Genomic DNA, 13359 nt, shown 5'->3' with positions numbered 1-13359 from the left:
AACAGAGGGCATGGGTTAAGGGTGAAAGGAGAAAAGTTTAAAGGGAATATTAGGGGGGGCTTTTTCATGCAGAGAGTGGTGGGAGTGTGGAATGAGCTGCCGGATAAAGTGGTAAATGCGGGGTCACTTTTAACATTTAAGAAAAACTTGGACGGGTTCATGGATGAGAGGGGTGTGGAGGGATATGGTCCAAGTGCAGGTCAGTGGGACTAGGCAAAAAATGGTTCGGCACAGACAAGAAGGGCCAAAAGGCCTGTTTCTGAGCTGTAATTTTCTATGGGAAAAAGGTACAGGGGCGGCACGGTGGTTAGCACTGCTGCTTCACAGCGCCAGGGACGTAGGTTCGATTCCTGGCTTGGGTCACTGTCTGGGTGGGTTTCCTCCGGATACTCCGGTTTCCTCCCACAGTCCAAAAGATGTGCAGGTTAGGTGCATTGGCCGTGCTAAATTCTCCCTCAGTGTACCCGAACAGGCGCCGGAGTGTGGCGACTAGGGAATTTTCACAGTAACTTCATTGCAGTGTGAATGTAAGCCTACACATGACTAATAAGTAAACTTTACTTTACTTTAAAAAAACAAAAGTCAGAGGACAAGTACCAACCGACTCAAGAACGGCTTCTTCCCTGGATATAAGAGCATCTTATCCAGCCCCCCACTCCCCCACCCACTCTATATTCCATAACCCCACAAATTTCCCATGGCTAATCCATCTCACCTACACATCTTGGAACACTAAGCAGTAACTTAGCATGGTTCCTCATCCACCTAACCTGCAACAGGGTTCACTTTGTTGGAAGAATCGAGTACAGCACGGGGCACGACTTTCTTCAGCAGCCATTTCGACAAGACGTTGCGTTTTGCCCCTGTATCAGTTTTGACTTTCAGTTTGACAATCTCAGTGATGAGGTCAACCCTTTGGCAGCGAGTGGAATGCTGTCAGGGGTTCAAGTGCTCTGATTCATCTCCAATTCCTTCACTTTGTTCCCATGCTGAGTTCTGGAGAAGGAGCTGTCTGCAACATGTCTTATCATACGAACCGGTGGGTCTGCCTTTGACCTGTAACACTGTGGCCAAGTCACAGCTTGGTATGGCTCCTGCTCTGCCCAAGACCGCAAGGAACTACAAAAGGTCGTGAATGTAGCCCAATCCATCACTCAAACCAGCCTCCCATCCATTGACTCTACCTATACTTCCTGCTGCCTTGGCAAAGCAGCCAGCATAATCAAGGACACCGCGCACCCCGGACATTCTCTCTTCCACCTTCTTCCATCGGGAAAAAGATACAAAAGTCTGAGGTCATGTCCCCAACCGACTCAAGAACAGCTTCTTCCCTGCTGCTGTCAGGCTTTTGAATGGACCTACCTCACATTAAGTTGATCTTTCTCTACACCCTAGCTATGACTGTAACACTACATTCTGCACTCTCTCCTTTCCTTCTCTATGAACGGTATGCTTTGTCTCTATAGCGCGCAAGAAACAATACTTTTCACTGTAAACTGATACATGTGGCAATAATAAATCAAATCAAATCTAAGTTGTTGCAGCGCACATTGAATACAAAGCATGTGCTTCTTTCCTGTGGCCGCTGCAGCTTGAGCTGGATGTGAAAAGACTTCAGATCCTCTTCCTAACTCTTTGACTATTCGTTCAACATGCAATGAATGGTCAATCCAGTCTCAATCCAAGTTCAAGGAACAGCATTTCATCTTGGCATTCAACATTGAGTTCAACAATTTTAGATCATAACTGCCACCTCCGGTTCATTTACTGTATTGTTTCGCTGGTTCTGCTTTCCTTACGGGCGACACAGTGGTTAGCACTGCTGCCTCACAGCACCAGGGACCTGGGCTCGATTCCCGGCCTTGGCTCACTGTCTGTGCGGAGTTTGCACGTTCTCCCCGTGTCTGCGTGGGTTTCCTCTGGGTGCTCCAGTTTCCTCCCACAGTCCTAAAGATGTGCTGGTTAGGGTGCATTGGCCATGCTAATTTCCTGAACAGGCGCCGGAGTGAGGCGACTAGGGGATCTTCACGGTAACTTCATTGCAGTGTTAATGTAAGCCGACTTGTGACAATGATAAATAAACTTTATTCCTTTACTTTTGTTGCAAAGTTGAAGTGTGGTCTCTTTAAAAGCTCGTTTTGGAGGCTTAAAATGCAGGTGCATACAGAGTACGCAGACTGCAACATTTGTAGCAAAGACCAAGCATCAGGGTTGCCTTGGTAACAGGCTTTTGAATTTTGAATTCAGCCTATCGGTTTAAAGAAGGCACTCAGCTACCAGGAACCTATCAAATTTGAATTTGTTGCTGTTGACATCATCAGACCAATCCTGTTGTGGGAAAATTGATAGGTCATCAGAGTTGTAAGAAGGAGATCAACTGCCTGCCTGCAGTTCAAGTGAAGAGCTGCCACCTCTCAAAGCTTAGAGAGGGAAAGAGCAGCTCTCCGCCAACTTCAAATATCTCTTAAAGAACTCTCCATCTATCTAACGAAGGGTACCAAATCAGAAAGAGCTCACAGGCAGCGGAATCGACAGAAGAACTCCAAACGTTTTCCAAAGCCACAAAACCTGATTGTATATTTTTTGAGAGTGACTAAATTCTGTTATTATTTTTTGTTGTTGGTGAATGATCCTTGTATCTATTTGAACAGCATTCTAGTCGAATCTTACTTTAATCGGTCTGTTACATGTTTAGTTAAAGTTCCCTGTTCGTTAAATCAATAAGTCATTAATTGTTCACTGAAAGTGAGTGTTAGGTATTTCTATTAATTAACCTCTAAACATTAATGAAGAACAGTTAACACCTTCCCAAACATTTTTAACAGATTACGAAGCGAGTTATTCTCTTTGGGGGATTTGGCGTGCCTTCGCAAAAGGGGACCAACCTCTGTGTTGTAACACTTTATACGCAGGCAGCTGTTATCCAGAAACTCACACCTTATCCAAGCACATCTTTTGCTTCTTTGCTTCCCTTTGGTCATTTAATCCCTCCTGTCCTCTAAAAGACATTAGCGAGCCAGATGGGTTTCTACAACAGTGGTTACATGGTCAACATTCCAGAATTTTCTTTTCATTGGTTTCAAATTTCACCATTTGCCATGGCGGGATTTGAACCCGGGTCCCCAGATCTCGCCCTGGGTCTCTGGATTACTCGTCGAGTGACAATACCACTACGCCACTGCCTCCCTTACAATGTAGACATGTTTCTTGTCAGAGATCCAAAACTCAGCTCATCAATGTAAGACAGTCCCCAATAATTCCAGTAAAAAGTTAAGGGACACTTCTTTCCCCAGAGAATAGAACTTGCTACCATATGGTATAGATGAGGCCCCAATAGCATAGGTGCATTTAAGTGGAATCTAGACATACACATGAGGGAAAACCAGGTTCAATTCCCGGCTTGGGTCACTGTCTGTGCGTGGTCTGCACGTTCTCCCCATGTCTGCGTGGGTTTCCTCCGGGTGCTCCGGTTTCCTCCCAGTCCAAAGATGTGCGGGTTAGGTTGATTGGCCATGCTAAATTGCTCCTTAGTTTCAGAGGGATTAGTAGGCTGGATGTATAGTATTGTGGGGATAGGCCCTGGGTGGGATTGTTGCCAGTGCAGGCTCGATGGGCTAAATGGCCTCCTTCTGCACTGGAGAGTTTCTTGGATTCTATGATTCTATGATTCCAGAACAGACCAGGAGTTTACGTTGTTGGGATTAAATGAGGTGGGGTGGGAGGAGGCTCAACTGTGGTGTATGAACACCAGCCCACCTCTGTGCTGTAAATTCAATCCAACGTGTAATTGTCAAAGCCAAGAGCAGACAATAGATTGAACCAGCTGACCCTACCTCTCGGAGGCATCCCATGAAGTTGTTGCTGACGGGGGAGCCGGGCAGATCCGCCGTGCTAGGACTTCCGCCCACGTAGAAGAAGTCATCAGATCCCAGCATGGTGTAGTCTTCCTGGGTGTAGCCCGTGGTCGTGAGGATGCCGTCCACCGAAATGGTGACCTATTCAAAGGAGATAATGAAGAGAAAACGGCCAACAGTGACCTTTACACATTGTGCTGCCTGGCACCTGCCTGCGTTTATTATTTTTTGTTTAAAAAAATGTCCTTGCGCTTGTTTCAGGTTTGCGTTTTGAGCCTAACCTTCGAGTTAATACTCGGAAGTCCCATTTTCTGGTCTGTGTTTACACAGCAGCATGGCTGTAGGATTCTTTCATCTCATGCTTGCTGTCAGTACGTCTCGCAGCTAATCCGTGAATGATTTGGTTCCAAACTTTTTTGTTTAAAGAAAATGGGGCGGTGCGGAGGTGATGACCTTGCGTCATATCCAGGCGAGAAAATGGAACTGTCTACTTTGATGCCAATTTATCGCTTCCAACAACAACAAAAAAAAAGAACTTGACTTGGCGAATTCGAAAATCGGTCAAAAACAAAATGTGTTTATTTTTAAATTTTCTTTAAAAAAAAGACTCTCTTTTCCCGCTTTATTCCCGTCTTAACACTGACAAGCATGCATCAGGAGAGAGTTCTTACCGTCTACAGCATGAATGCACATGAGATGAGTCAAAGCTCAATCATGAAAAAGTCACCAACTTCATCAACTGTGAGCAGCTGCATCACCTCGTTCTTAAGAAAAAAACTTTTCCAAGAAAAAATAATGAAAAGGGAAATAAAAAAGAACAAAAATAAAAACCAAAAGGAAACCCAAAGGAAACCATGCACGTGTCAAAACTCGACACCCTCATGCAAACGGAAGAGACAAATGAGAGCCATGAATCACGAAGGTAGACTACAGCAGCATTGATTTCACTTTACATGCAGATAAACACATGAAGAGGGGGAGGTGGTTGGGGTTCGGAGAAGAGAGGGGTGGGCGGAGGGTGTGGTGTGTATGCGATGGGGACAGGAAGGTGTGCAGGGGAGAGAAGGAGGAGGAAAGTTAACAATAGACATGTTAGTGGAAATAGGTTAGGAGGCAAGATGTCAGATGGAATTTGATTGTCTGGGTGTTCTTTTTTTTGTTAAATTTCTTTTCTGGTCACACTGAGGTTTGGAATTTTCGTCATGCCATGCACTATGTACGGAAAGAAACTGGCAGCGCCCATTCTCAGGGACGCCTGAGCTCCTGCCAGTTCGCCAAACGACCTCTGCCCAAGAGGCAGCGGAGGCTTTTGCCCTTTCGGCCCTACGATGGTTCTGAACTCAGTATTTGGTAGAGTAAAGAGAAAAACAAAAATAGGAAAATCAAGAAGAAACAAAATTGGAAAAAAAAAACAAACAAAGCGTGGCGGGAAGAAAAGAAAAGAGGGAACAAGGAGAAAGAGAACAATGTGACTGAAGTAAGCAGTGAAATACCAACCCCATTTCCTCATTGTAATGGTGTCTACAATGAACAAAAAAAAAAGGAGGGGGAAAGAGGGAACACACGGCAAACCCAAAAAAAGAGACAATAAGAATGATATCTACCAGACAATGTAGTTTGTTTACCATAGCGTGTCCAATGCCTGAGTGCTTTGAGGAAAAGGGGAAGAAAGCAAATTAAAAATTGTGAACAGAACGATTGTTACTTAAAATAAAACATGATGATAATTAGGGTGTTAGTACATTAGTTGGTTAGGTAACGGTTAGTAAAATGACACATTCCATGAATGATTAGTGTTAGTTTTTTTTCTAAAAGCGTGTCATCGACATATAGAGAGAAGATGCAAACAAACTCTACAGGACCAAAGCAGACCAAAAAAACGAGTAAAAAGGTTTCTCAACAGCTTTTCTCTGCAATTTATCTGTGACACGGTGACTTCTTTTAATTTTTAAGTCGAGGAGAGTAAGCTTATTTTCATACACTGGGTCAGAAACATTACCGTTACCACAAGCCAAACTTTATTTAACCTTGAAGTGGAACCTGAGGCTAATTTTCTTTTGTGTTTTAGTGCTATCATCTTCGACATACACACCTTGTGAACCATAGTGGGGAAGGGTCCTTTTGGAAACTGTTAAGGCCTATTTTAGAACAATATTGCTCCCAGAAAAAAAAGGTCCTCGTTACTTAAAAGCAAAATGACATTCCCCCTCTCCCACCTCCTTTTCTGACTGCACCAAAAGTATTTTTGGAAAACTAACACAATATCCAAACCATATTATTAGAAACTCAAGTCAGTGAAGGCAAGAAGAGCACCCTACATTTAACCATTGGAAAGAAGCACTGACTCTCCTTTACACTTCAGCAGCAGTACTACCGTGCAGTAATAAGAAACGGGCTTGATGTCTTGAAGTACTCCTGCAGAAGACGTATCAGAGTCCTGGGACCTTGGGTGGGGCAAAGTTATTATTAACAGGAGAATTCGGTCTTCTCAAGCCATCAAGAAAAGTCACGGGCCCCTGACACAGGTGTCTGCTTAAGGAAGCGATGAAGTGAATGGGTCAACACGAGGGCAATTAGTGCCCTAGTCTGAGCTAAGAACGACTCTCACATACACAGACAGAAAGAAAAGGAATGTAGCCAGCCAGCCAGCCACACGGAACACTCAAGTTCACAAACATTCCAACGCACAAACTCATAGCCCCAGAAACTAAGCCTCGGTTAAGTCAATGAAAATGGCTAAATCAACCAAACTAGTAAATAATAAAAGAGTGCGTCACAGAATAACTGGAAAAAAAGTGGCGGGGTGGGGGGAGCAGGATCCAACAGAACCGAGGGAACGAAAGATTGAACCAACGAAAGCCACCCAGGAGTTCCAAGGATAGGACACCGGACAAACTGAAATTGGAAATGGAGAGAAAAAAAGGAAACCAAACAAAAAATGAAACGTAAACGAAGGGTTACAAAGGAAACCATCAGCAAAGTTTTTTTTCTCTCAAGGCAGGGGAAATGTTGGGGGGAAGGGGGATAATCAGATGTTAGCTTTGACCTGCATTTTGGGGTTTTTTTTGTGCTTTAACCGTGAACATGACCAGTGCATTTTATTTCTCCTCGCCCTGACTGCGTTTTGTTCTTTTTTTTGTTACTTAGCAGCGTTTCAGCGACCGCCTCCACTATTACCTGTCGCAGATTGCGTGTCACTTTGACATCATGCCAGGCGTTGTCATTGAACTTCCCATTTACTGGTTCAACCAACGCCTCAAAAGCACCCGATCCCAGGTTAATGACTAGTGAAACCGCTCCGTCTTTCAGCGCTAGGTTTACATAGTCAGCTGACTTCCCTGTGTGCAGGATCAGCCCGTTCCGCTGCCAGGTCTTGAAGGACAAGGTGATCTCGTCGCTGCTGCTCTGGATAGGGTTCTGGGACAGGTCGTAGCAGAAGTACTCGGATCCTCGGAAGGTTGCAGAGTTGTCTTCCCTGGCTGCGCGGAGCACGGGGGAGGGGGGAAGAGGAAAATGGATGGGGGGCGGGGGTTGGAGGGAAAGAAATAAAATGGTTCGTCAGTGACTTGGGAAAACCAACATGGAGACAATATTATTGCAGTAACAATCACAATGTTAAATAAGTGACACCAGAACCAAAAGTATTATCCTAAGAGTGTATGAAGTTAGCTGGGCACAAGTGGCTACTGGTGATACAGAACCAAAAATAATGCAGAGCAAATATATCCTCTGATCAAAATGATCACCATATCAATAAGCTGTGGGCAGACTTTTACATTCCTGCTGAGGGGTTTGTAGGCCGTGGGTGGGGGGGAATGGGGATGGAAATTCCTCAATGGCCTTCCCAGTAGCCTCCCTGCCTGCTCTGAATTCTCCGCCATGTTACAACGGGGCAGGCGAGCCCTAGGCCAAACCCCCCACCTCCCCCACCCCACCCCATCCCCCAACACCCCCCATCCCACCCCCTCACCTCCCCCACCCCATCCTCACCCCCACCCCCACTTCACCCCTCACCTCCCCCACCCCATCCTCACCCCACTCCCCCACCTTCCCCCACCCCACCCCCACCCCACCCCCACCTCTCCCACCCCACCCACACCTCTCCCAACCCCACTTCCCCCCACCCTACCTCCCCACCTCCCCACCCCACCACCTCCACCCCCACCTACCTCCATGCCACCATCCAGCTCCCCAACGTCCCCCACCCCACCCTCCACCACCCACCCCCAACCGCCACTTCTCTCATCCCACCTCTCCCATCCCAACCCCACCTCCCCCCATCCCAGCCCTCACCTCCCCCCACTTCCCCCCCTACCCCCACCTCCCCTCACCTCACCTCTCCCACCCCACTGCTCCCACCCCGCCACCTCCCCGCTACCCCCCACTCTCCCCTGATGAAGGAGCAGCGCTCCAAAAGCTCGTGATACCAAATAAACCTGTTGGATTTTAACCTGGTGTTGTGAGACTTCTTACTGTGCCCACCCCAGTCCAACACTGGCATCTCCTCACCATACTCTATGAATGGTATGCTTTGTCTGAATGGCGCGCAAGAAACAATACTTTTCACTGTATCCCAATACATGTGACAATGATAAATCAAAATCAAGCTCAACTATTGAGCATGATCGAAAGAGAAATCAATAAAGCTTTGGGGACAAAGGACCTCAAGGGTTACAGGAACAGCACAGGAAAGTGGCACTGCAGTCGATGACCAGCCATGATCTAATTGAATGATAGAGTCGGCTTCATGGGCTGAATGGCCTAAGCCTTCTTCAATGTTCCCATGTAACTGGACAGATCCCTCTCCTGAATATAAAGTGTTCTGCAGACGGCTAATCGGAAAACATTGACCCCAACTTGTCGTCGGTGGTTGAAAAATCCTAACACGCAGAAACCATGGCAGTTGTGAATTCTTTGCTTCACTTTTATATTTACTCATTTTGTATGTTTGAGGGGTGGAACATCAGAATCCAGCAGAGATCCTCCTGCCACACACAGATCAGTTGCAGGTATTATTAGAACAACCCAAAAATAGTTATGTTCTCCATCACAATCACGCTTTGTTTCTAATGTCTGGAGCACCACAATAGATTATGAAAGTGTACAAGGGAGAGTTTTCTTTACTACAATAACAGTAACATGCTGCGCAATTAAAAATACAACTGCTTGCATGTAGGGGTGACCAGTGTTAGAAATAGGATAATTAATTGGGCTGAAATTGCTCCAGAAGATGAGAGCAGAAGCTAATTAGGGAATTAGTGTCTTCCCAAAATGTTAAGGCCTATTTCAAACCCTGGACCTTCACATAGAAACATAGAAGATAGGAGCAGGAGGAGGCCATTCGGCCCTTCGAGCCTCCTCTGCCATTTATCACGGTCATGGCTGATCATCCAACTCAATAGCCTAATCCTGCTCTCTCCCCATAACCTTTGATCCCATTCGTCCCAAGTGCTATATCCAGCCTCCTCTTGAATACATTCAATGTTTTGCCATCAACTACTTCCTGTGGTAATGAATTCCACAGGCTCACCACTCTTTGGGTGAAGAAATGTCTCCTTACCTCCGTCCTAAATGGTCTACCCCGAATCCTCAAACTGTTCTGAACTCCCCCACCATCGGGAATATCCTCCCTGTCTAATCCTGTTTGAATTTTACAAGTCTCTATGAGATCCCCCCTCATTCGTCTGAACCATAGCGAAAACAGTCCTAACCTCGTCAATCTCTCCTTATACATCAGTCCCTGTGATGACTTCAGCCAGGCTAATGAGGTTGGCTTGTTAGAGTATGAACTGCCTGATGAGTCCTGCCTTGTGGAGACCGTGGACCATGTCTACGTTCTGTGTTTTAGGCTGCACACCCTTTTTGGTTTCCTCAAACACCTCATACTGATGTTTTGTTTGCACTTCAGTCCCACGCTCCTGATCTACGGGCACCTGGTGCTGAGAGGGGCGGGTCGGGATGCCGACCTCCTCGTGAACCTGCTCCTGGGCCTGGCGAGACGCGCCATCAATAGGTCCAGGCAGCGGGCGATCGAGGGGGCCGTCCATCCTGACTGTCTGCCCCTCCACAGCGGCTATATTCGCGGCCAGGTGTCCCTGGAAAGGGAGCATGCGGTGCCCACGGGCGCAGTTGACGCTTTCCATGACCGCTGGGCACCGCAGGGGCAGGGGTGTATTATCGACCCTGATAATCACCTTTTGGTTTGATGTTTTAAGTTTCCTTTCGACTTTGTACTTGGTTCGGGCTGTTCCCCCTTCCTTTTGGAGAGCTGCCCCTTTTAATTTGTCCCTGAGTTAATTTGAGTTTGTTTATTTGGTTGGTGTCAAAAGATATGCCTGATGAGTCCTAATTGATGGTTAAATCAGGGAGCCTCATGCTCCCTATTTAAAGCAGGTGTGTCAGACTCCCAGCCTGCATTCAGCAGGGAGCAACTGGAGAGCTGGCTGTGTACAGATGTGTGGTGTAAATAAAGTAACTTGGTGACGGGACTTTCGCCTCCGTGGAGTTATTATAGTCCCACCATCCCCGGCACCAGCCTGCATATTCAATAAGGTAGATTGTAACTCATTAGCCCTATCCTATTCAAGTTAGGTATGACTCTGCAAAATGCACTCCCATATTGAGTCAATCCCTCGCTATCTGGTATCAAACAGGAGGATGTGTGTGTATCGTCAATCCTTTCACTTCAACGTCGAAAGCTGAGGGGAGACCTGGTAGACGTTTACAAAATTATGAGAGGCATGGATAAAATGGATAGTCCGAGTCATTTTTCCAAGGGTGGCACGGCAGCACAGTGGTTAGCACTGCTGCCTCACAGCGCCAGGGACCCGGGTTTGATTCCCGGGTCGGGTCACTGCCTGTGTGGAGTTGGCACATTCCCCCCGTGTCTGTGTGGGTTTCCTCCGCGTGCTCCGGTTTCCTCCCACAGTCTGAAAGACATACTGGTTAGGTGCATTGGCCATGCTAAATTCTCCTTCAGTGTACCCGAACAGGCACTGGAGTGTAGCAACGAGGGGACTTCCACAGTAACTTCATTGCAGTGTTAATATAGGCCTACTAGTGACACTAATAAATAAACTTTAAGCGTAGAAATGTCAATTATTAGTGGATAGGGGTTTAAAGTAAAAGGGAAAAAGTTTAAAGGAGATGTGAGGGGCAAGTTTTTTTACACAGATGGGGGTGCCTGGAATGCGCTGCCAAAGTAGGTGGTGGAAGCAGATACAATAGCAAAGTTTAAGAGGCATCTAGACAGATACATGAATAGGCAGGGAATAGAGGGATACGGACCGCATAGAGGCAAAAAGGTCTTTAGTTTACAAAGGCGTCATGTGTTGGCGCAGGATTGGTGGGCCGAAGGGCCTGTGCTGTACTGTTCTTTGATCATTATCACTGGATCAAAATCCTGGAATTGCCCTGCGTAAGAGCAATGCAGGTGCTAGGATCAAACAGCGTGGGAGGGAGCAACACAAGGAGGGTAAACACTAGCATAGCCCCCCCTGTTGGATCAAATATTTATGGTCCCTACTTTGTGATTAAAAGCACATGGGCATTCAGACCATTCAGTGGGTGCTCTACATGTCGAAGTGAGGTGGCTTTAAGATAAGAATAAAGGAGCATTTTTTTTTTGTCTTTACCCGACGGCAAGCAAACTGACTAAAAACTTCGATGAACACTGCCCGTCAGAACCAGGAGTTGGACCAGGTGATAAGTAAGGGTTAAGTGTGAAGAAGGGAAATTGTGTGTGGTGTTGTGGGCAGCAGAACACAGGTTCTGCGTGAGTTGACACGGAAACCTTGCTTGCCCTTATCGTCCTCATTTAGTATATGAACATCACATCGCTTGACACTTCTGCGGACCACTGATCAGGATTCGGAAATGCGACGCAATATCTTATTGTCAGCTTCATGTAGCAACTACTAGATCAAAAATGTGAAATGCTTCAAAAGGGGACTTCACCTGTTAATCTCAAAGAAAGCGACAGAGAGGCAAACTGCCAGATTGTGAATGCAAAAGAGCCTCCCATTCTCCTGCAGTTCACAAGGCAAACTGGAGATTGTATTCATAGCATAATATTATATTCCACAAACCTCCCAAGACAAATTCTGTGCCAATATTAACTGCAGGTTTTAATGTCAATCTTTTTCTTCAGTGGGACAATGCACAATATACAACGTAATAATATTCTGCTAAAGAAATACCAAGAGGAATGAAAGAAAGAGCTTGGTTTACTCATTCCACTGAATAATTTTTTTCAAACATCCATACATCCACAAAGCACAGAAAGAGACCATTCGGCCCATCGCCTCCTTCGGAAAGCTTGGTGCCCGGATTGTACACAATATCTCAGCTAGGGACTAGCCAGAGATTATAAAACTCTAACAGGGATAGACAGGGTAGATTCAGAAAGAATGTTTCCAACAGTGGGGGAAATCCAGAACTAGGGGTCATAGTTTGAGGATAAGGGGTAAACCTTTTAGAACTGAGGTGAGGAGAAATGTCTTCACCCAGAGGGTGGGGAATGTGTGGAATTCACTACCACAGAATGTAGATGAGACCAAAACGTTGTCTGATTTCAAGAAGAAATTAGATATAGCTCTTGGGGCTAAAGGGGGGGGTCAAGGGATATGGGGGGGAAGGCGGGATCAGGATATTGAATTCGATGGTCAGCCATGATCAAAATGAATGGTGGAGCAGACGCAAAGGGCTGAATGGCCTCCTCCTGCTTCTAGTTTCTATGTAATTGTCATAGGTATGGTGTGACTTCATTTACAAAATTAATCCCATATACACTTTCTTCGCTGCCTCCTATTCATATCCCTCAACTGTATTCGCAGATCTGCCACTAGACACATTCCACCCCCCCCCCCAACTCCTGCCCCCACTCTCTTCCCAAAACCTTGAAAATGTTCTATTATACCTATTATAACGTGGGTGCGGGTTGCGGGGTACCTGGTGATGCACATCCACCAATCCCTGAAGGTGCAGGGCAAATGAAAAGGCAGTGAAGAAAATTTAAAGTTCAAGTTTATTTATTAGTGTCACAAGTTGGCTTACATTAACACTGCAATGAAGTTACTGTGAAAATCCCCATGTCACCTGTTCGGGTACACTGAGGGAGAATTTAGCATGGCCAATGCACCCAACCAGCACATTTTTCAGACTGTGGGAGGAAACCGGAGCACCCGGAGGAAACCCACGCAGACACGGGGAGAATGTGGAAACTCCGCACAGACAGTGACGCAAGCCGGGAATTGAACCCGGGTCCCTGGCGCTGTGAAGCAGCAGTGCTGACCACTGTGCCACCGTGTCAAAAGGCCAGGAGGGCGGGGGAACAACCTTTTAAAAAAATTTTTTTTACTCCATCCTTAAAGTTACAAAGTCAATGCTCAGAGCGGACCAGGCAAACCCTTAGTTCGTTCCTTGCTTGCTCCAAAAACCAAATTCAAAATCCGATTGAATCCAATTCAAGGTCCCCACAAGGGAGGCAAACAAGATCCAAGCTGAC

The 13359-nt window shown here is 46.3% G+C and overlaps 1 protein-coding gene across 43 annotated transcripts in view; it reads right to left on the bottom strand.

Annotated features, from left to right (window-relative positions):
• nrxn3a (neurexin 3a) overlaps positions 1-7317 on the bottom strand; it is a 1279906-nt gene extending 1272589 nt beyond the window's left edge. For 19 of the 43 annotated variants that reach the window (XM_078234409.1, XM_078234425.1, XM_078234403.1 and 16 more), the window contains exon 1: positions 3834-3985. In XM_078234409.1, coding sequence (XP_078090535.1) covers positions 3834-3935 — 102 coding nt within the window. In that variant the 5' untranslated portion in view covers positions 3936-3985. Of the gene's footprint in view, positions 1-3833; positions 3996-7031 lie in introns of those variants that run through there. The other 24 variants (XM_078234405.1, XM_078234424.1, XM_078234407.1 and 21 more) reach the window with 5 other exon arrangements.
• Positions 7318-13359: the final 6042 nt, after the last annotated feature.

This window comes from Mustelus asterias, chromosome 18 (genome assembly GCF_964213995.1).
Source record: "Mustelus asterias chromosome 18, sMusAst1.hap1.1, whole genome shotgun sequence".
In the NCBI taxonomy this organism is placed as follows: Eukaryota; Metazoa; Chordata; class Chondrichthyes; order Carcharhiniformes; family Triakidae; genus Mustelus; species Mustelus asterias.
Note: the sequence above shows the minus strand (reverse complement) of the source record. Positions and strands in the feature narration are given on the sequence as shown.